Genomic DNA, 20,303 nt, shown 5'->3' with positions numbered 1-20,303 from the left:
GTCACACCTTTCACAATGGTGTCCAGTATTTTTGGAGAAGCCGCCTGGCAAACCCTACAATAAGATGAGGCACTGGCTGACGCAGAAAATAAGTGACAGCGAGTTTGGAGCCGGGGAGCCTGGTTCAATTCCCGGTGTCGGCTCCTTGTGACCTTGGGCAAGTCACTTTATCTCCCTGTGCCTCAGGCACCAAAGTCATAGATTGTAAGCTCCACGGGGCAGGGACCTGTGTCTGTATCTGTGACGCACTCATTAGGTGAACATGTCATTTGTGTGTTTTTGTAATGTGTATTTGTAATGTATGTGTACCAATCCTGACGTGCGTTGTGAGTGCAGGCATTCGCTGTGCGCAGCGGGTACACGTTTTGGATGTGTGTTATGAGTATGGGAATTTGGGAATACGACCCCCGCACCTCCTGCATAGCTAGCAGCTCCCTTAGCAGCCCAGGAAACAGCAGGGCCGCCCGGCCATGTGCCAACAGGCCCGGACAATGTGCCAACAGGCCCAGTCAATGTGCCAACAGGCCCGGTCAATGTGCCAACAGGCCCGGCCTGTGGAAAGAGAAACCTCTTAAGGTATTAATGTTCGTACACGGAGAGTGGGTTTCCCAGAAGCCTAACACAGATATCTAATCCCGCGGGTGGCCGCGGTGACCTCGGCGTGCCGGAAAGGTTTGGCACAGGGAAGCACAGTAGAGATTTAGTTACCTGGATGTGGTTTTTGTGTTGCCTGCTCTGGAAGAATAGCTGCCACCTTATCTCTCTGCCCCGAGCTGCCCGCGTACATTATTCATACCCGCAGGAATCTCGTAATGACTTCCTAGATTTACCACGGCGGCGTAACCCCTTCGCTGCCGGGGGGCAAAGAGCCAGGCGTTTGCACAAGCTTCGCACGTTGCGCCCAGTTCAGAGAGGTGCGCGTAGCGGGGCAGGATCAAGGTGAAGCGGTTTGCGTGACGCTGCAGAGCAGCGGTTACATGGGCAGTACCAAACATAGCAGCCCCCCCCCAGCCGCCATGACCGGGGGGATAGGCACTCCCTCACCTCCCAGGGGCTGATACCTGGCCGCTGTCCTTCCCGATCACGCGACCGGGGGGCGGGATGAAGAGGAGTGGGGGGAAGCGCTCAGGGGGGGGGGATTTAAATCACAGCCAGGAGAGTAAGACCACAGGTAGGTATTATTTACCTATCATATTGTTATATACAGCGTCTGGGTAAGTGTAAGATCACAGGTAGGTATAATTTACCTATCATATTGTAATATACAGCGTCTGGGTAAGTGTAAGATCACAGGTAGGTATCATTTACCTATCACATTGTTATATGCAGCGTCTGGGTAAGTGTAAGACCACAGGTAGGTATTATTTACCTATCATATTGTTATATACAGCGTCTGGGTAAGTGTAAGATCACAGGTAGGTATCATTTACCTATCATATTGTTATATACAGCGTCTGGGTAAGTGTAAGATCACAGGTAGGTATCATTTACCTATCATATTGTTATATACAGCGTCTGGGTAAGTGTAAGATCACAGGTAGGTATCATTTACCTATCATATTGTAATATACAGCGTCTGGGTAAGTGTAAGACCACAGGTAGGTATTATTTACCTATCACATTGTTATATGCAGCGTCTGGGTAAGTGTAAGACCACAGGTAGGTATTATTTACCTATCACATTGTTATATACAGCGTCTGGGTAAGTGTAAGATCACAGGTAGGTATCATTTACCTATCACATTGTTATATGCAGCGTCTGGGTAAGTGTAAGACCACAGGTAGGTATTATTTACCTATCATATTGTTATATACAGCGTCTGGGTAAGTGTAAGATCACAGGTAGGTATCATTTACCTATCATATTGTTATATACAGCGTCTGGGTAAGTGTAAGATCACAGGTAGGTATCATTTACCTATCATATTGTTATATACAGCGTCTGGGTAAGTGTAAGATCACAGGTAGGTATCATTTACCTATCATATTGTTATATACAGCGTCTGGGTAAGTGTAAGACCACAGGTAGGTATCATTTACCTATCATATTGTTATATACAGCGTCTGGGTAAGTGTAAGACCACAGGTAGGTATCATTTACCTATCACATTGTTATATACAGCGTCTGGGTAAGTGTAAGACCACAGGTAGGTATCATTTACCTATCATATTGTTATATACAGCCTCTGGGTAAGTGTAAGATCACAGGTAGGTATCATTTACCTATCATATTGTTATATACAGCGTCTGGGTAAGTGTAAGATCACAGGTAGGTATCATTTACCTATCATATTGTTATATACAGCGTCTGGGTAAGTGTAAGATCACAGGTAGGTATCATTTACCTATCATATTGTTATATACAGCGTCTGGGTAAGTGTAAGATCACAGGTAGGTATCATTTACCTATCATATTGTTATATACAGCGTCTGGGTAAGTGTAAGACCACAGGTAGGTATCATTTACCTATCATATTGTTATATACAGCGTCTGGGTAAGTGTAAGACCACAGGTAGGTATCATTTACCTATCATATTGTTATATACAGCGTCTGGGTAAGTGTAAGATCACAGGTAGGTATCATTTACCTATCATATTGTTATATACAGCGTCTGGGTAAGTGTAAGATCACAGGTAGGTATCATTTACCTATCATATTGTTATATACAGCGTCTGGGTAAGTGTAAGATCACAGGTAGGTATCATTTACCTATCATATTGTTATATACAGCGTCTGGGTAAGTGTAAGATCACAGGTAGGTATAATTTACCTATCATATTGTTATATACAGCGTCTGGGTAAGTGTAAGATCACAGGTAGGTATAATTTACCTATCATATTGTTATATACAGCGTCTGGGTAAGTGTAAGACCTCATGTAGATATCATTTACCTATCATATTGTTATATACAGCGTCTGGGTAAGTGTAAGATCACAGGTAGGTATCATTTACCTATCATATTGTTATATACAGCGTCTGGGTAAGTGTAAGATCACAGGTAGGTATCATTTACCTATCATATTGTTATATACAGCGTCTGGGTAAGTGTAAGACCACAGGTAGGTATCATTTACCTATCATATTGTTATATACAGCGTCTGGGTAAGTGTAAGATCACAGGTAGGTATCATTTACCTATCATATTGTTATATACAGCGTCTGGGTAAGTGTAAGATCACAGGTAGGTATCATTTACCTATCATATTGTTATATACAGCGTCTGGGTAAGTGTAAGATCACAGGTAGGTATCATTTACCTATCATATTGTTATATACAGCGTCTGGGTAAGTGTAAGATCACAGGTAGGTATCATTTACCTATCATATTGTTATATACAGCGTCTGGGTAAGTGTAAGACCACAGGTAGGTATCATTTACCTATCATATTGTTATATACAGCGTCTGGGTAAGTGTAAGATCACAGGTAGGTATCATTTACCTATCATATTGTTATATACAGCGTCTGGGTAAGTGTAAGATCACAGGTAGGTATCATTTACCTATCACATTGTTATATACAGCGTCTGGGTAAGTGTAAGATCACAGGTAGGTATCATTTACCTATCATATTGTTATATACAGCGTCTGGGTAAGTGTAAGATCACAGGTAGATATCATTTACCTATCATATTGTTATATACAGCGTCTGGGCAAGTGTAAGATCACAGGTAGGTATCATTTACCTATCATATTGTTATATACAGCGTCTGGGTAAGTGTAAGATCACAGGTAGGTATAATTTACCTATCATATTGTTATATACAGCCTCTGGGTAAGTGTAAGACCACAGGTAGGTATCATTTACCTATCATATTGTTATATACAGCGTCTGGGTAAGTGTAAGATCACAGGTAGATATCATTTACCTATCATATTGTTATATACAGCGTCTGGGCAAGTGTAAGATCACAGGTAGGTATAATTTACCTATCATATTGTTATATACAGCCTCTGGGTAAGTGTAAGACCACAGGTAGGTATCATTTACCTATCATATTGTTATATACAGCGTCTGGGTAAGTGTAAGATCACAGGTAGGTATCATTTACCTATCATATTGTTATATACAGCGTCTGGGTAACTGTAAGATCACAGGTAGGTATCATTTACCTATCACATTGTTATATACAGCGTCTGGGTAAGTGTAAGCTCACAGGTAGGTATCATTTACCTATCATATTGTTATATACAGCGTCTGGGTAAGTGTAAGATCACAGGTAGGTATCATTTACCTATCATATTGTTATATACAGCGTCTGGGTAAGTGTAAGATCACAGGTAGGTATCATTTACCTATCATATTGTTATATACAGCGTCTGGGTAAGTGTAAGATCACAGGTAGGTATCATTTACCTATCATATTGTTATATACAGCGTCTGGGTAAGTGTAAGATCACAGGTAGGTATCATTTACCTATCACATTGTTATATACAGCGTCTGGGTAAGTGTAAGATCACAGGTAGGTATCATTTACCTATCATATTGTTATATACAGCGTCTGGGTAAGTGTAAGCTCACAGGTAGGTATAATTTACCTATCATATTGTTATATACAGCATCTGGGCAAGTGTAAGATCACAGGTAGGTATCATTTACCTATCATATTGTTATATACAGCGTCTGGGTAAGTGTAAGATCACAGGTAGGTATAATTTACCTATCATATTGTTATATACAGCCTCTGGGTAAGTGTAAGACCACAGGTAGGTATCATTTACCTATCATATTGTTATATACAGCGTCTGGGTAAGTGTAAGATCACAGGTAGATATCATTTACCTATCATATTGTTATATACAGCGTCTGGGCAAGTGTAACATCACAGGTAGGTATAATTTACCTATCATATTGTTATATACAGCCTCTGGGTAAGTGTAAGACCACAGGTAGGTATCATTTACCTATCATATTGTTATATACAGCGTCTGGGTAAGTGTAAGATCACAGGTAGGTATCATTTACCTATCACATTGTTATATACAGCGTCTGGGTAAGTGTAAGATCACAGGTAGGTATCATTTACCTATCATATTGTTATATACAGCGTCTGGGTAAGTGTAAGATCACAGGTAGGTATCATTTACCTATCATATTGTTATATACAGCGTCTGGGTAAGTGTAAGACCACAGGTAGGTATCATTTACCTATCATATTGTTATATACAGCGTCTGGGTAAGTGTAAGATCACAGGTAGGTATCATTTACCTATCACATTGTTATATACAGCGTCTGGGTAAGTGTAAGATCACAGGTAGGTATCATTTACCTATCATATTGTTATATACAGCGTCTGGGTAAGTGTAAGATCACAGGTAGGTATCATTTACCTATCACATTGTTATATACAGCGTCTGGGTAAGTGTAAGCTCACAGGTAGGTATAATTTACCTATCACATTGTTATATACAGCGTCTGGGTAAGTGTAAGATCACAGGTAGATATCATTTACCTATCATATTGTTATATACAGCGTCTGGGTAAGTGTAAGCTCACAGGTAGGTATCATTTACCTATCATATTGTTATATACAGCGTCTGGGTAAGTGTAAGATCACAAGTAGGTATCATTGATTATATTGTTATATACAGCGTCTGGGTAAGTGTAAGATCACAGGTAGGTATCATTGATTATATTGTTATATACAGCGTCTGGGTAAGTGTAAGATCACAGGTAGGTATCATTGATTATATTGTTATATACAGCGTCTGGGTAAGTGTAAGATCACAGGTAGGTATCATTGATTATATTGTTATATACAGCGCGTCTGGGTAAGTGTAAGATCACAGGTAGGTATCATTGATTATATTGTTATATACAGCGTCTGGGTAAGTGTAAGATCACAGGTAGGTATCATTGATTATATTGTTATATACAGCGTCTGGGTAAGTGTAAGATCACAGGTAGGTATCATTGATTATATTGTTATATACAGCCTCTGGGTAAGTGTAAGATCACAGGTAGGTATCATTGATTATATTGTTATATACAGCCTCTGGGTAAGTGTAAGATCACAGGTAGGTATCATTGATTATATTGTTATATACAGCCTCTGGGTAAGTGTAAGATCACAGGTAGGTATCATTGATTATATTGTTATATACAGGGTTCTCCTGACTTTTTCCCCCTTTATATAAACATGTATTCAGGGTGTGGATGGGAGTAGCGCCCCCTTTGGGTGGGACAGGCATAACGCCATGTTATTTGCAGCTAACGCCGGGCAGGGCTGACCTCACACGGCGTTATGCCTACGCTGATGACATCACTAACAGCCGTTGTTTCTGCATACAATTAGCTCGGTGGACACCCCCTTAAATTCGGGGGGAAATAACTTCCGTGAGCTATTTAGGAAACGTCAGTGTTATTTCCCCTGACTCGGCGGAGCTCGGAGAAGCTGGCGCTTACCGTATGTGTCCCCCGGGAAACATTTCACGCATGCGCCATCCGCACGCGCCGATCGCTCCAAAGCTGCCAACCGGGCCATTTCCAGCCGAAATTCCCCCGCTGAGGACAATAAGGAACGGCAGCCCGGCCGCCGGGCACACACCCAGCTCCTTGGGGTCCAAGTCAAAATACCCAGGTGTGTCCTTGGATGCCACACTCATAGTTGTGTAGTACACACACATACTGTACACAAGGATAATACCATTAAACAGAGAGATGTGCAGACACGGACCGGATACACACACACACACACACACACACACACACATATACCCGCTCAGTGACAAACTACACGCAGGTGCGCGCATGTACAAATACACACATTTATTCTGCAGGCGCGCATGCGCACACATGTAACGCACCCACAGGGCGGCAGCAACTGTGAAATAATATACAGAAGAAGAAAAAAAAACAGTCTCTTTATTGGTTTGTCATCAAACTGATAATTAAGGCAAGTGTTTTCCCTGACCTTCTTATGTTACACGTCTCGTAGGAACAATGCACAGCTTCAGCACAGGCCGGGAGAGAGACACAGTTACACAATCAGCGCGGGAGAGAGACAGTGCACATTTGTTACTCAGTACCTGTTCAGTTTGTATCACACTCGGAGTATACATTTCTCCCCGACTGACGTCCTGAACCTAAGGGGTCCTGGGTGTATATGTGATGTAGGGTGACCTGACTGCAGAGTATCAGGGACAGGCTCACACAGTCCTGGGTGTATATGTGATGTAGGGTGATCTTAGAGTATCAGGGACAGGCTCACACAGTCCTGGGTGTATATGTGATGTAGGGAGACCTGACTGCAGCGTATCAGGGACAGGCTCACACAGTCCTGGGTGTATATGTGATGTAGGGTGACCTGACTGCAGAGTATCAGGGACAGGCTCACACAGTCCTGGGTGTATATGTGATGTAGGGTGACCTGACTGCAGAGTATCAGGGACAGGCTCACGCAGTCCTGGGTGTATATGTGATGTAGGGTGATCTTAGAGTATCAGTGACAGGATCACACAGTCCTGTTTGTATATGTAATGTAGGGTGACCTGACTGCAGAGTATCATGGACAGGCTCACACAGTCCTGGGTGTATATGTGATGTAGGGTGACCTGACTGCAGCGTATCAGGGACAGGCTCACACAGTCCTGGGTGTATATGTGATGTAGGGTGACCTGACTGCAGAGTATCAGGGACAGGCTCACACAGTCCTGGGTGTATATGTGATGTAGGGTGATCTTAGAGTATCAGGGACAGGCTCACACAGTCCTGGGTGTATATGTGATGTAGGGTGACCTGACTGCAGAGTATCCGGGACAGGCTCACACAGTCCTGGGTGTATAGGTGATGTAGGGTGACCTGACTGCAGAGTATCAGGGACAGGCTCACACAGTCCTGGGTGTATATGTGATGTAGGGTGACCTGACTGCAGAGTATCAGGGACAGGCTCACACAGTCCTGGGTGTATAGGTGATGTAGGGTGACCTGACTGCAGCGTATCAGGGACAGGCTCACACAGTCCTGGGTGTATATGTGATGTAGGGTGACCTGACTGCAGAGTATCAGGGACAGGCTCACACAGTCCTGGGTGTATATGTGATGTAGGGTGACCTGACTGCAGAGTATCAGGGACAGGCTCACACAGTCCTAGGTGTATATGTGATGTAGGGTGACCTGACTGCAGAGTATCAGGGACAGGCTCACACAGTCCTGGGTGTATATGTGATGTAGGGTGACCTGACTGCAGAGTATCAGGGACAGGCTCACACAGTCCTGGGTGTATATGTGATGTAGGGTGATCTTAGAGTATCAGGGACAGGCTCACACAGTCCTGGGTGTATATGTGATGTAGGATGACCTGATTGCAGAGTATCAGGGACAGGCTCACACAGTCCTGGGTGTATATGTGATGTAGGGTGACCTGACTGCAGAGTATCAGGGACAGGCTCACACAGTCCTGGGTGTATATGTGATGTAGGGTGACCTGACTGCAGAGTATCAGGGACAGGCTCACACAATCCTGGGTGTATATGTGATGTAGGGTGACCTGACTGCAGAGTATCAGGGACAGGCTCACACAGTCCTGGGTGTATATGTGATGTAGGGTGACCTGACTGCAGAGTATCAGGGACAGGCTCACACAGTCCTGGGTGTATATGTGATGAAGGGTGACCTGACTGCAGGGTATCAGGGACAGGCTCAGACAGTCCTGGGTGTATATAATAGAGGGTGCTTTGCAATATTCAGTTTCACAGTTTTCTGGTCAAGCTCTGAATTGGTGAAAACTATTCCCTGATCTGCACCTCCTTCATTCCTAGAAAGATCTCCCCCAAAAAAAGGAGTTTGGAAAAAAAACAAAGAAAAACTTGATATTTTATAGAAAACTAACCAGGGAAGAGAATACGTTTCTCCCTAATCCAGGAATGTTCGTGTTTATAGGCTTTGGTTCATTATATCACCATCCATACTGTGCAATTAACATTCTAATATATATATATACATATACATATATATACATATACATATATATACATACATTGTATGTCAAACCCAGCGCTTGGGTTTAGGATAGGAGGTTTGGTCTAACAGGGCGGGATTTGACGACTCGTTTAAAAGGCCATTATCAAACAAGGTAACCGCAATGTTGACACCTGGTGGCCGCTGCGTGTATTACACTTGTATATGTAATGGTGTTACCCGCCATCCATGGTGTGGAAGGGGACAAAGGTATACATTGTACAAACCCATTGCCCCATGCAGACCCCTGCCACTGGCCTTCCATGTGAAAGAGACAGTCTGTGTCCCCCCCACCCGGTGGATCCTGAACGCTAGGGACAGTCCAGTTTTTATACCGCTCACTACACCGACTCTTGGATCTCGGAAACTGCGCCAAGATGTTGGCAAGTAAGGGGTGCAAAACCAGGACTGGATGAGTCTGTCCTTGTGGATCCGGCGGTCACTCTACAGGAAACCTACACATTGCATTCTCCTCTTGCCGCCTGCCCTGGGGTTAGATCTCCCACCCGATACAGTGGATGTTGGCGTGATCACTGGAAACCTGGGGTGGGCGAGCCTCCCCGAATGGATCTGGAAACCCTTTTGTCTTTGTGCATTGTTTTTAAGCAATAAGGCACTCAAGAGTTGGGTTGCCTTCAGGTAATGTCAGCCCTAAGGCCCATGATGGTTCCCCAGCATGATGTTACCCAATGGCAACGTACCTGCTAAGGGCCTCACTTTTCGTATTAACCTTATCATCCAGATTCCCAGGGAGAGGCTGTCACTGGGTTTACATCTCTCATCACAATAGCCATTTCCCGAGGTGGCCATCATCGTAGTGAAATTACTCTGTCTTCTGGGATCTGGTGCCACTGTCCTCAAAAAAGAGGGTGTTTCCACCCCCTGACTATCTCCCTTATATCGCCTGTGTTGCTGTAATCTCCCCCCATCAACCCAAGACCCCGGACTTACAGGGAAAGCTATGGAGCATGACGCTTCCTTTTCATGGGTTCTTCTCACGTCCTCCTCTGGGGGTCCCCGTCTTGTTTTGTCCACTATCCTCCACCAAGAGTAGGCCCACGTGGGGGGCCCGTCGAGTGCTGGAGGGAAGGGACACGCGAGGTGTCGCTGAACTAAACCTAATGACCACTTGACGTTAGGGTCAGCTGATGTGGCTGTAGGGCTGCCATGATATGGAAGTAACCGGTGAGACATTTTGAACAGTACCAGTCCATTTGCCAAATTGGCACGTTGCCGGCTGCCCGTGAAGGTCAGTTGGGGGGGAAGCCCTAGGATGACCTCCCCATAACTGAAGGAAGAGGACAGTCAGTCCAAAAGTGAACCAGTTACCAAATAGCAGAAACAACCCTTCCTAGCTGAGCTGCCCATCGACCCGAGCAAGGATAGCGGGTTCCTTTGGCGACCCCTTTGTTCTAACTCCCAAGTCACACGACCGTGCTGAGCGTGGAGGGCTCCTCGGACAGCTTCTGCTTGCTTGGCAGGGATTTGAGGTACTCGATGTGGCGCCGGGCGTCCTCCTGGTTCTGCCGCACGTAGTACACCAGGTAGGAGATCACCATGGCGAACCACCCAAACATGGTGACCAGCATGGCCACGTCCGTGGTCTTCTTGTAAACATTGCACAGGTCCACCTCTTTCACGACCTGCAGGAAGGGCTTCCCGGCATGCTCCTCCTGCACCGAGCTGGCGCACACGATCCCGTTGGACGAGCCCGGGTCCAGCTCCACCAATCGGATCAGCTCCTGGAGCTCACAATCACACACCCAGGGGTTGCCAGAGAGGTTTGTCCGGGCCTTCAAATTGGCAAAGATCTCCTTGCTGACGGACACCAGCTTGTTGGAAGACAGGTCCAGGGAGTGCAAGTGGTCACTCAGGCCCCTGAGGGCCGCAGCATCCAGCCGGCTCAAGGAATTGTGGGAGAGGTCCAGCTCCATCAGGACGGGGAGGTTGCGGAATGCGTCGGATGGGAGGTAGGTGATCTGGTTGAAGTCCAAGTACAGGCGGTGCGTGTCATTGGGGATGTCCTGGGGCACCTCGGTGAGCTGGGCGTTGCTGCAACGCAGTGTCTTGTAACCGTCCTCCTCGGAGGGGTAACAGCCCTTGGGGAAGGTGGTGGCGGAGTGGAAGCAGAGAGACATCAGGACCAGGCTGTGCAAGAGAAGCCACGTCGTCAGTGAGCGCCGGAGGTACCAGTCCAAGAGAGGCATGGCAGGCCCGCAGCATGCTCGGATGGAAGAGGTCAGCGGAAGAGGGGTGGGCGGAGGTCAGCTGCGTGCTCGGGGCTTGGCGGGGCGAGGGACAACACGGCTCCTCTGTAACAGAGAAAACAGGGTGTCGGGAGCGGAGGTGAGCGTGAGATCCGGGACGCGGAGATGGATGCTGGTCTATCACGCACCTCTCACCCCCTCCTAATACACAGGCATCAGGGACACGTGCCTCTCACCCCCTCCTAATACACAGGCATCAGGGACACGCACCTCTCACCCCCTCCTAATACACAGGCATCAGGGACACGCGCCTCTCACCCCCTCCTAATACACAGACATCAGGGACACGCACCATCACCCCCTCCTAATGCACAGGCATCAGGGACACGCGCCTCTCACCCCCTCCTAATACACAGGCATCAGGGACACGCACCTCTCACCCCCTCCTAATACACAGGCATCAGGGACACGCACCTCTCACCCCCTCCTAATACACAGGCATCAGGGACACGCACCTCTCACCCCCTCCTAATACACAGGTATCAGGGACACGCACCTCTCACCCCCTCCTAATACACAGGCATCAGGGACACGCACCTCTCACCCCCTCCTAATACACAGGCATCAGGGACACGCACCTCTCACCCCCTCCTAATACACAGGCATCAGGGACACGCGCCTCTCACCCCCTCCTAATACACAGAGATCAGGGGCACATACCTGTCACCCCCTCCTAATACACAGGCATCAGGGACACGCACCTCTCACCCCCTCCTAATACACAGGCATCAGGGACACGCGCCTCTCACCCCCTCCTAATACACAGGCATCAGGGCCACGCACCTCTCACCCCCTCCTAATACACAGACATCAGGGACACGTACCTCACACCCCCTCCTAATACACAGACATCAGGGACACGCGCCTCACCCCCTCCTAATACACAGGCATCAGGGACACGCGCCTCTCACCCCCTCCTAATACACAGGCATCAGGGACACGCACCTCTCACCCCCTCCTAATACACAGGCATCAGGGACACGCACCTCTCACCCCCTCCTAATACACAGGCATCAGGGACACGCACCTCTCACCCCCTCCTAATACACAGGTATCAGGGACACGCACCTCTCACCCCCTCCTAATACACAGGCATCAGGGACACGCACCTCTCACCCCCTCCTAATACACAGGCATCAGGGACACGCACCTCTCACCCCCTCCTAATACACAGGCATCAGGGACACGTACCTCTCACCCCCTCCTAATACACAGGCATCAGGGACACGCGCCTCTCACCCCCTCCTAATACACAGGCATCAGGGACACGCGCCTCTCACCCCCTCCTAATACACAGGCATCAGGGACACGCGCCTCTCACCCCCTCCTAATACACAGGCATCAAGGACACGCGCCTCTCACCCCCTCCTAATACACAGGCATCAGGGACACGCGCCTCACCCCCTCCTAATACACAGGCATCAGGGACACGCGCCTCTCACCCCCTCCTAATACACAGGCATCAGGGACACGCGCCTCTCACCCCCTCCTAATACACAGGCATCAGGGACACATACCTCTCACCCCCTCCTAATACACAGGCATCAGGGACACGTACCTCTCACCCCCTCCTAATACACAGGCATCAGGGACACGTACCTCTCACCCCCTCCTAATACACAGGCATCAGGGACACGCACCTCTCACCCCCTCGTAATACACAGGCATCAGGGACACGTAGCTCTCACCCCCTCCTAATACACAGGCATCAGGGACACGTACCTCTCACCCCCTCCTAATACACAGACATCAGGGACACGTACCTCTCACCCCCTCCTAATACACAGACAGCAGGGACACGTGCCTCTCACCCCCTCCTTATACACAGACGTCAGGGACACGTACCTCTCACCCCCTCCTAATACACAGACGTCAGGGACACGCACGTCGCACCCCTTCTCAGGGACTCATTCCCCATAACACACCCCACGAGTGATTGCGCTGCTCACCTGGACACACGGAGACAGACGGGCAGCGGCGTCGCCCCACAGCCCGGTGACTAGCGATAACTCACAGCCCCTGACAGCTTATTCCCGAGACGCCTGGAAAACATCACAAGCAGATCATTAAAGGAGACAATTAATGTCAATCTGACCCCAGTGCAGGCTTCCCAATGCGGTCTCGCGCCCCCCACCACCCCCCGTAACCTGTGCCAGGGTCTGGCTGCCCTAGCCGTGCTGCGGCCTGCGTGGCACCACCTGGTTTCCGAAGGGTTTTAGATTGTCAGTTCTTAGGCCAAGTATCTCTCCCCCGGCTGTCTGCTGATCGCCTTTCTCCCGTGCTGCACTAGATTGCTGAATAGCTGTGAAAGTACCCGACGTGTACACCCGGAACTCACGTACATACATATAAGTGCCCGTGCGCCTATATGTACCTACATATTCCGGGAACACGCACACGGCACCGTTACAGTGAAGGGTTTCACATGGGAGCGATGCTGTTACAGAGCGGGGATCTCACGTGTCTCAGCGGCAAGCAACTGAGCTATTTGGCAATATATAGGAGCAGTTATAGGGAGCAGTTAGGGGAGGAGTTATAGGGAGCAGTTAGGGGAGGAGTTATAGTGGCGGTTAGGGGAGGGGTTTCAGGAGCAGTTAGGGGAGGAGTTATAGGGAGCGGTTAGGGGAGGAGTTATAGTGGCGGTTAGGGGAGGGGTTATAGGAGGAGATATATGGAGTGGCTATAGGAGCAGTTTGGGGAGGAGTTATAGGCAGTGGTTATAGGAGCAGTTAGGGGAGGAGTTATAGGCAGTGGTTATAGGAGCAGTTAGGGGAGGAGTTATAGGCAGTGGTTATAGGAGCAGTTAGGGGAGGAGTTAGGGGAGGAGTTATAGGCAGTGGTTATAGGAGCAGTTAGGGGAGGAGTTATAGGGAGCGGGTATAGGAGCAGTTAGGGGAGGAGTTATAGGAGGAGTTATAGGAGCAGTTAGTGGAGGAGTTATAGGCAGTGGTTATAGGAGCAGTTAGGGGAGGAGTTATAGGAGCAGTTAGGGGAGGAGTTATAGGAGCAGTTAGTGGAGGAGTTATAGGCAGTGGTTATAGGAGCAGTTAGGGGAGGAGTTATAGGAGCAGTTAGGGGAGGAGTTATAGGCAGTGGTTATAGGAGCAGTTAGGGGAGGAGTTATAGGAGCAGTTAGGGGAGGAGTTATAGGGAGCGGGTATAGGAGCAGTTAGGGGAGAAGTTATAGGAGCAGTTAGGGGAGGAGTTATAGGAGCAGTTAGGGGAGGAGTTATAGGGAGCGGGTATAGGAGCAGTTAGGGGAGAAGTTATAGGAGCAGTTAGGGGAGGAGTTATAGGGAGCGGGTATAGGAGCAGTTAGGGGAGGAGTTATATGAGCACTTAGGGGAGGAGTTATAGGAGCAGTTAGGGGAGGAGTTATAGGCAGTGGTTATAGGAGCAGTTAGGGGAGGAGTTATAGGAGCAGTTAGGGGAGGAGTTATAGGCAGTGGTTATAGGAGCAGTTAGGGGAGGAGTTATAGGGAGCAGTTAGGGGGGAGTTATAGGGTGCGGTTAGGGGAGGAGTTATAGGGAGCGGGTATAGGAGCAGTTATAGGGAGAGGTTATAGGAGCAGTTAGGGGAGGAGTTATAGGGAGAGGTTATAGGAGCAGTTAGGGGAGGAGTTATAGGGAGAGGTTATAGGAGCAGTTAGGGGAGGAGTTATAGGGAGCGGGTATAGGAGCAGTTAGGGGAGGAGTTATAGGGAGAGGTTATAGGAGCAGTTAGGGGAGGAGTTATAGGGAGAGGTTATAGGAGCAGTTAGGGGAGGAGTTATAGGGAGCGGGTATAGGAGCAGTTAGGGGGGAGTTATAGGGAGCGGGTATAGGAGCAGTTATAGGGAGCGGGTATAGGAGCAGTTAGGGGGGAGTTATAGGAGCAGTTAGGGGAGGAGTTATAGGAGCAGTTAGGGGGGAGGTGTATGGAGCAGTTAGATATAGGATCGGTTAGAGGAGGTTATAGGATTATATTTTATCACCCGGCGAGAGCCGCCACAGCACAATTCAGCCTTTAACACTCGGATATACCCTCACTGCCGTGCTATATACCCTCACTGCCGTGCTATATACCCTCACTGCCGTGCTATATACCCTCACTGCCGTGCTATAGACCCTCACTGCCGTGCTATAGACCCTCACTGCCGTGCTATATACCCTCACTGCCGTGCTATATACCCTCACTGCCGTGCTATAGACCCTCACTGCCGTGCTATAGACCCTCACTGCCGTGCTATATACCCTCACTGCCGTGCTATATACCCTCACTGCCGTGCTATAGACCCTCACTGCCGTGCTATAGACCCTCACTGCCGTGCTATATACCCTCACTGCCGTGCTATAGACCCTCACTGCCGTGCTATAGACCCTCACTGCCGTGCTATATACCCTCACTGCCGTGCTATATACCCTCACTGCCGTGCTATATACCCTCACTGCCGTGCTATATACCCTCACTGCCGTGCTATAGACCCTCACTGCCGTGCTATATACCCTCACTGCCGTGCTATATACCCTCACTGCCGTGCTATATACCCTCACTGCCGTGCTATAGACCCTCACTGCCGTGCTATATACCCTCACTGCCGTGCTATATACCCTCACTGCCGTGCTATATACCCTCACTGCCGTGCTATATACCCTCACTGCCGTGCTATATACCCTCACTGCCGTGCTATAGACCCTCACTGCCGTGCTATAGACCCTCACTGCCGTGCTATATACCCTCACTGCCGTGCTATATACCCTCACTGCCGTGCTATAGACCCTCACTGCCGTGCTATATACCCTCACTGCCGTGCTATATACCCTCACTGCCGTGCTATATACCCTCACTGCCGTGCTATAGACCCTCACTGCCGTGCTATAGACCCTCACTGCCGTGCTATATACCCTCACTGCCGTGCTATATACCCTCACTGCCGTGCTATAGACCCTCACTGCCGTGCTATATACCCTCACTGCCGTGCTATATACCCTCACTGCCGTGCTATAGACCCTCACTGCCGTGCTATAGACCCTCACTGCCGTGCTATATACCCTCACTGCCGTGCTATATACCCTCACTGCCGTGCTATATACCCTCACTGCCGTGCTATAGACCCTCACTGCCGTGCTATATACCCTCACTGCCGTGCTATATACCCTCACTGCCGTGCTATATACCCTCACTGCCGTGCTATATACCCTCACTGCCGTGCTATATACCCTCACTGCCGTGCTATATACCCTCACTGCCGTGCTATATACCCTCACTGCCGTGCTATATACCCTCACTGCCGTGCTATATACCCTCACTGCCGTGCTATATACCCTCACTGCCGTGCTATATACCCTCACTGCCGTGCTATATACCCTCACTGCCGTGCTATATACCCTCACTGCCGTGCTATATACCCTCACTGCCGTGCTATATACCCTCACTGCCGTGCTATATACCCTCACTGCCGTGCTATAGACCCTCACTGCCGTGCTATATACCCTCACTGCCGTGCTATATACCCTCACTGCCGTGCTATATACCCTCACTGCCGTGCTATATACCCTCACTGCCGTGCTATATACCCTCACTGCCGTGCTATATACCCTCACTGCCGTGCTATATACCCTCACTGCCGTGCTATATACCCTCACTGCCGTGCTATATACCCTCACTGCCGTGCTATATACCCTCACTGCCGTGCTATATACCCTCACTGCCGTGCTATATACCCTCACTGCCGTGCTATATACCCTCACTGCCGTGCTATATACCCTCACTGCCGTGCTATATACCCTCACTGCCGTGCTATATACCCTCACTGCCGTGCTATAGACCCTCACTGCCGTGCTATATACCCTCACTGCCGTGCTATATACCCTCACTGCCGTGCTATATACCCTCACTGCCGTGCTATATACCCTCACTGCCGTGCTATATACCCTCACTGCCGTGCTATATACCCTCACTGCTTCACTGTTCTGATCTGTGATTGTCATAAACACAATTGATTAAATAATTGATATATGGCCGGATATTTTGCGCGGCTTCTGCGTGTAATTCCGCTGACACCGCGACAGACCGAACCGCGGTTATACGCTCTGCGATTACGGCGTTTGCTGCTCACCCACAGCGACTGAATTAAACGCGGGCGTCATTATGTGAAGTTCGCGGGAGACCCTTATCCCAGCGAGACGTTTCCATCCAGACTTAACCCCCTCTGTGCGGGTACATACTGCGGGTCAGCGCGGCCCCCTCTGTGCGGGTACATACTGCGGGTCAGCGCGGCCCCCTCTGTGCGGGTACATACTGCGGGTCAGCGCTGCCCCCTCTGTGCGGGTACATACTGCGGGTCAGCGCTGCCCCCTCTGTGCGGGTACATACTGCGGGTCAGCGCTGCCCCCTCTGTGCGGGTACATACTGCGGGTCAGCGCGGCCCCCTCTGTGCGGGTACATACTGCGGGTCAGCGCGGCCCCCTCTGTGCGGGTACATACTGCGGGTCAGCGCTGCCCCCTCTGTGCGGGTACATACTGCGGGTCAGCGCTGCCCCCTCTGTGCGGGTACATACTGCGGGTCAGCGCTGCCCCCTCTGTGCGGGTACATACTGCGGGTCAGCGCTGCCCCCTCTGTGCGGGTACATACTGCGGGTCAGCGCTGCCCCCTCTGTGCGGGTACATACTGCGGGTCAGCGCTGCCCCCTCTGTGCGGGTACATACTGCGGGTCAGCGCGGCCCCCTCTGTGCGGGTACATACTGCGGGTCAGCGCTGCCCCCTCTGTGCGGGTACATACTGCGGGTCAGCGCGGCCCCCTCTGTGCGGGTACATACTGCGGGTCAGCGCTGCCCCCTCTGTGCGGGTACATACTGCGGGTCAGCGCGGCCCCCCTCTGTGTTATATGCAGTCACACAATATACAGAGCTAGGGGTCCGCTGCCTTATATAACCAGAGAGAGGCGATTGTATCAGAAACATCCCCTCCCTCCTGGCAGCACTTCCATGGGGATCCCTCTTATAGGGGCACCCCCCTGTTATAAGAACACCTCCCTTTCTACACCCCCCCTGCTTAACAGCACCTCCTCGCAGCACTACCATGGGGATCCCTCTTATAGGGGCACCCCCCTGTTATAAGAACACCTCCCTTTCTACACCCCCCTCCCCCTCCATAACAGCACCTCCTCGCAGCACTACCATGGGGATCCCTCTTATAGGGGCACCCCCCTGTTATAAGAACACCTCCCTTTCTACACCCCCCCCCCCTCCCCCTCCTTAACAACATAGTACAGCTCGGATGTGTCCCTTCCTGTGTGGGGAAGCCCTGTTATAAGAACACCCTCCTTATAACAACATCGCACAGCCCCAATATGCCCCTTCCTATAGGGGGGGGACCCGAACCCCCGTAGTGAGAACACCCCTCTATAAGAAAACCTCCACATAAGAGCTTACTTCGTTCCCATAACAGCAGTGTCTATTATGGGAGGAAATACATCCCTTATATAAGAACACCCCCTTTATAAAAACACTGAGGTGGCCAATAATAAAAACATCTCCACGCCTAGACATGCTCCTTCTTATGAGAGCCCCCCCCCCCCTCTCCCCCTATAAGAACAGCAATGTTGTCTATTATTATGGGAATAAACCCCTTTATATTAGAGCACCCCCCTTCTAAGAACACTGAGGTGCCCCTTTCCCACGAGGGACACCCCACTGTTATAAGAACACCCCCTTATAAAACACAGCTCCAACGTGCCCCTTCCCATGATGGGAACCCCCCTTTATAAGAACATGCCAGATAGAAAAACCCCTGATATTTACCGGCACCCCCATCTCTTGTGATCGCAGACCCCTCTCTCTGTAACATTGGCCCAGGTTGGGGGGTTCCCGGGGGGCACCCACAGATTAGGTGGCGACACAGGCAGTGTTCCTCCATCAGCAACAGGTGACTTCCAGCCACTGGCCCCCAGCACAGGCAGAAAGTTGAGGACGGGGGATTTGGGAGCCTGGCTCTGTCCCCCCCCTCTTGCTGCCTCTGGGGTAGGTGAGATAGAGAAGGGTTGTGGACAGCTCCAGGTCCTTGGGTGTCCTATCCGTGTCTCTCCCTAAGCATCTCCGTGTCTCTCCCTAAGCATCTCCGTGTCTCTCCCTAACCAGCTCTGTGTGTGACAATGAGGTCTCTCTCTCCCTCTCCCTGCTGGGGACTGGAAACTCCGCCTGATGTGAAGGAAAGGAGGGAGGGATACAGGAGGAGAGGAGGGGAGACATGAAGAGATAGGAGGAAGAGGATGGGGAAGAGGCAGGTGGAAAGGCAGAGGGGAGAAAGCTTGAGGATAGAAGCAGGTGAGAAGGGGTGAAGGTATAGAGTAGGGGGAGAAGAGATATAGAAGGGAGAAGAGATACAGGAGGGTTAGGGGCAGAAGAGATATAGGAGGGGGAGAAGAGATATAGAAGGGAGAAGAGATACAGGAGGGAGAGGGGCAGAAGAGATATAGGAGGGGCAGAAGAGATACAGGAGGGAGAAGAGATTATATCAGGAAGAAGAGATATAGGAGTGGGGAGAATAGATATACCAGGGAGAGGGGGAGAGAAGGTATATAGGAGGGGGAGAATAGATATAGCAGGGAGAGGGGGAGAATAGATATAGCAGGGAGAGGGGGAGAGAATGTATATAGTAGGGGGAGAAGAGAAATAGCAGGGGGAGGAGAGAAGAGAAATGGAAATTGGGAGGGAGAAAGAAAGTGGGAAAGTTGTAGAGAAGTGAGGAAGAGATAAGTGCGAGGGGAGGGGGGTGGATGAGAGAGGGAAGGGGGGTGGGTGAGAGAGGGGAGGGGGAGGTGGGTGAGAGAGGGGAGGGGGAGGTGGGTGAGAGGGAAAGGGAGGTGGGTGAGAGGGAAAGGGAGGTGGGTGAGAGAGGGAAGGGGGGTGGATGAGAAGGGGGAGGTGGGTGAGAGAGTGGAGGGGGAGGTGGATAAGAAGGAAAGGGAGGTGAGTGAGAGAAGGAAGGGGGGTGGATGAGAAGGGGGAGGTGGGTGAGAGAGGGGAGGGGGTGGTGGGTGAGGGAAAGGGAGGTGGGTGAGAGAGGGAAGGGGGGTGGATGAGAAGGGGGAGG

General features: G+C 49.9%; 1 protein-coding gene across 4 annotated transcripts; it reads right to left on the bottom strand.

Annotated features, from left to right (window-relative positions):
- Positions 1-6,848: 6,848 nt before the first annotated feature.
- Positions 6,849-19,738, bottom strand: LRRC3C (leucine rich repeat containing 3C). 4 transcript variants are annotated; one of them, XR_012789954.1, is made up of 4 exons: positions 19,013-19,738; positions 13,179-13,271; positions 7,374-11,274; positions 6,849-7,247 (listed from the first exon to the last, which is right to left on the bottom strand). XR_012789954.1 is itself a non-coding variant. In XM_075580137.1 (3 exons), the coding sequence occupies exon 3, from the start codon at positions 11,167-11,169 to the stop codon at positions 10,387-10,389; it is 783 nt and encodes a 260-aa protein (XP_075436252.1). In that variant the 5' UTR covers positions 11,170-11,274; positions 13,179-13,271; positions 19,013-19,738; the 3' UTR covers positions 6,849-10,386. The 4 variants fall into 4 exon arrangements, 2 of the variants coding, with proteins under 2 accessions (XP_075436252.1, XP_075436253.1); XR_012789955.1 differs by having other exon boundaries at positions 7,621-11,274; XM_075580137.1 differs by having other exon boundaries at positions 6,849-11,274.
- Positions 19,739-20,303: the final 565 nt, after the last annotated feature.

The sequence above is a fragment of the Ascaphus truei genome, chromosome 23 (assembly GCF_040206685.1).
Source record: "Ascaphus truei isolate aAscTru1 chromosome 23, aAscTru1.hap1, whole genome shotgun sequence".
Taxonomy (NCBI): Eukaryota; Metazoa; Chordata; class Amphibia; order Anura; family Ascaphidae; genus Ascaphus; species Ascaphus truei.
This window is presented reverse-complemented; position numbering and strand designations above follow the sequence as displayed.

Coding starts and splice junctions, on each gene's coding strand:
- LRRC3C (XM_075580137.1), bottom strand. CDS start 11,169: ATGCCTCTCTTGGACTGGTACCTCCGGCGCTCACTGACGACGTGGCTT.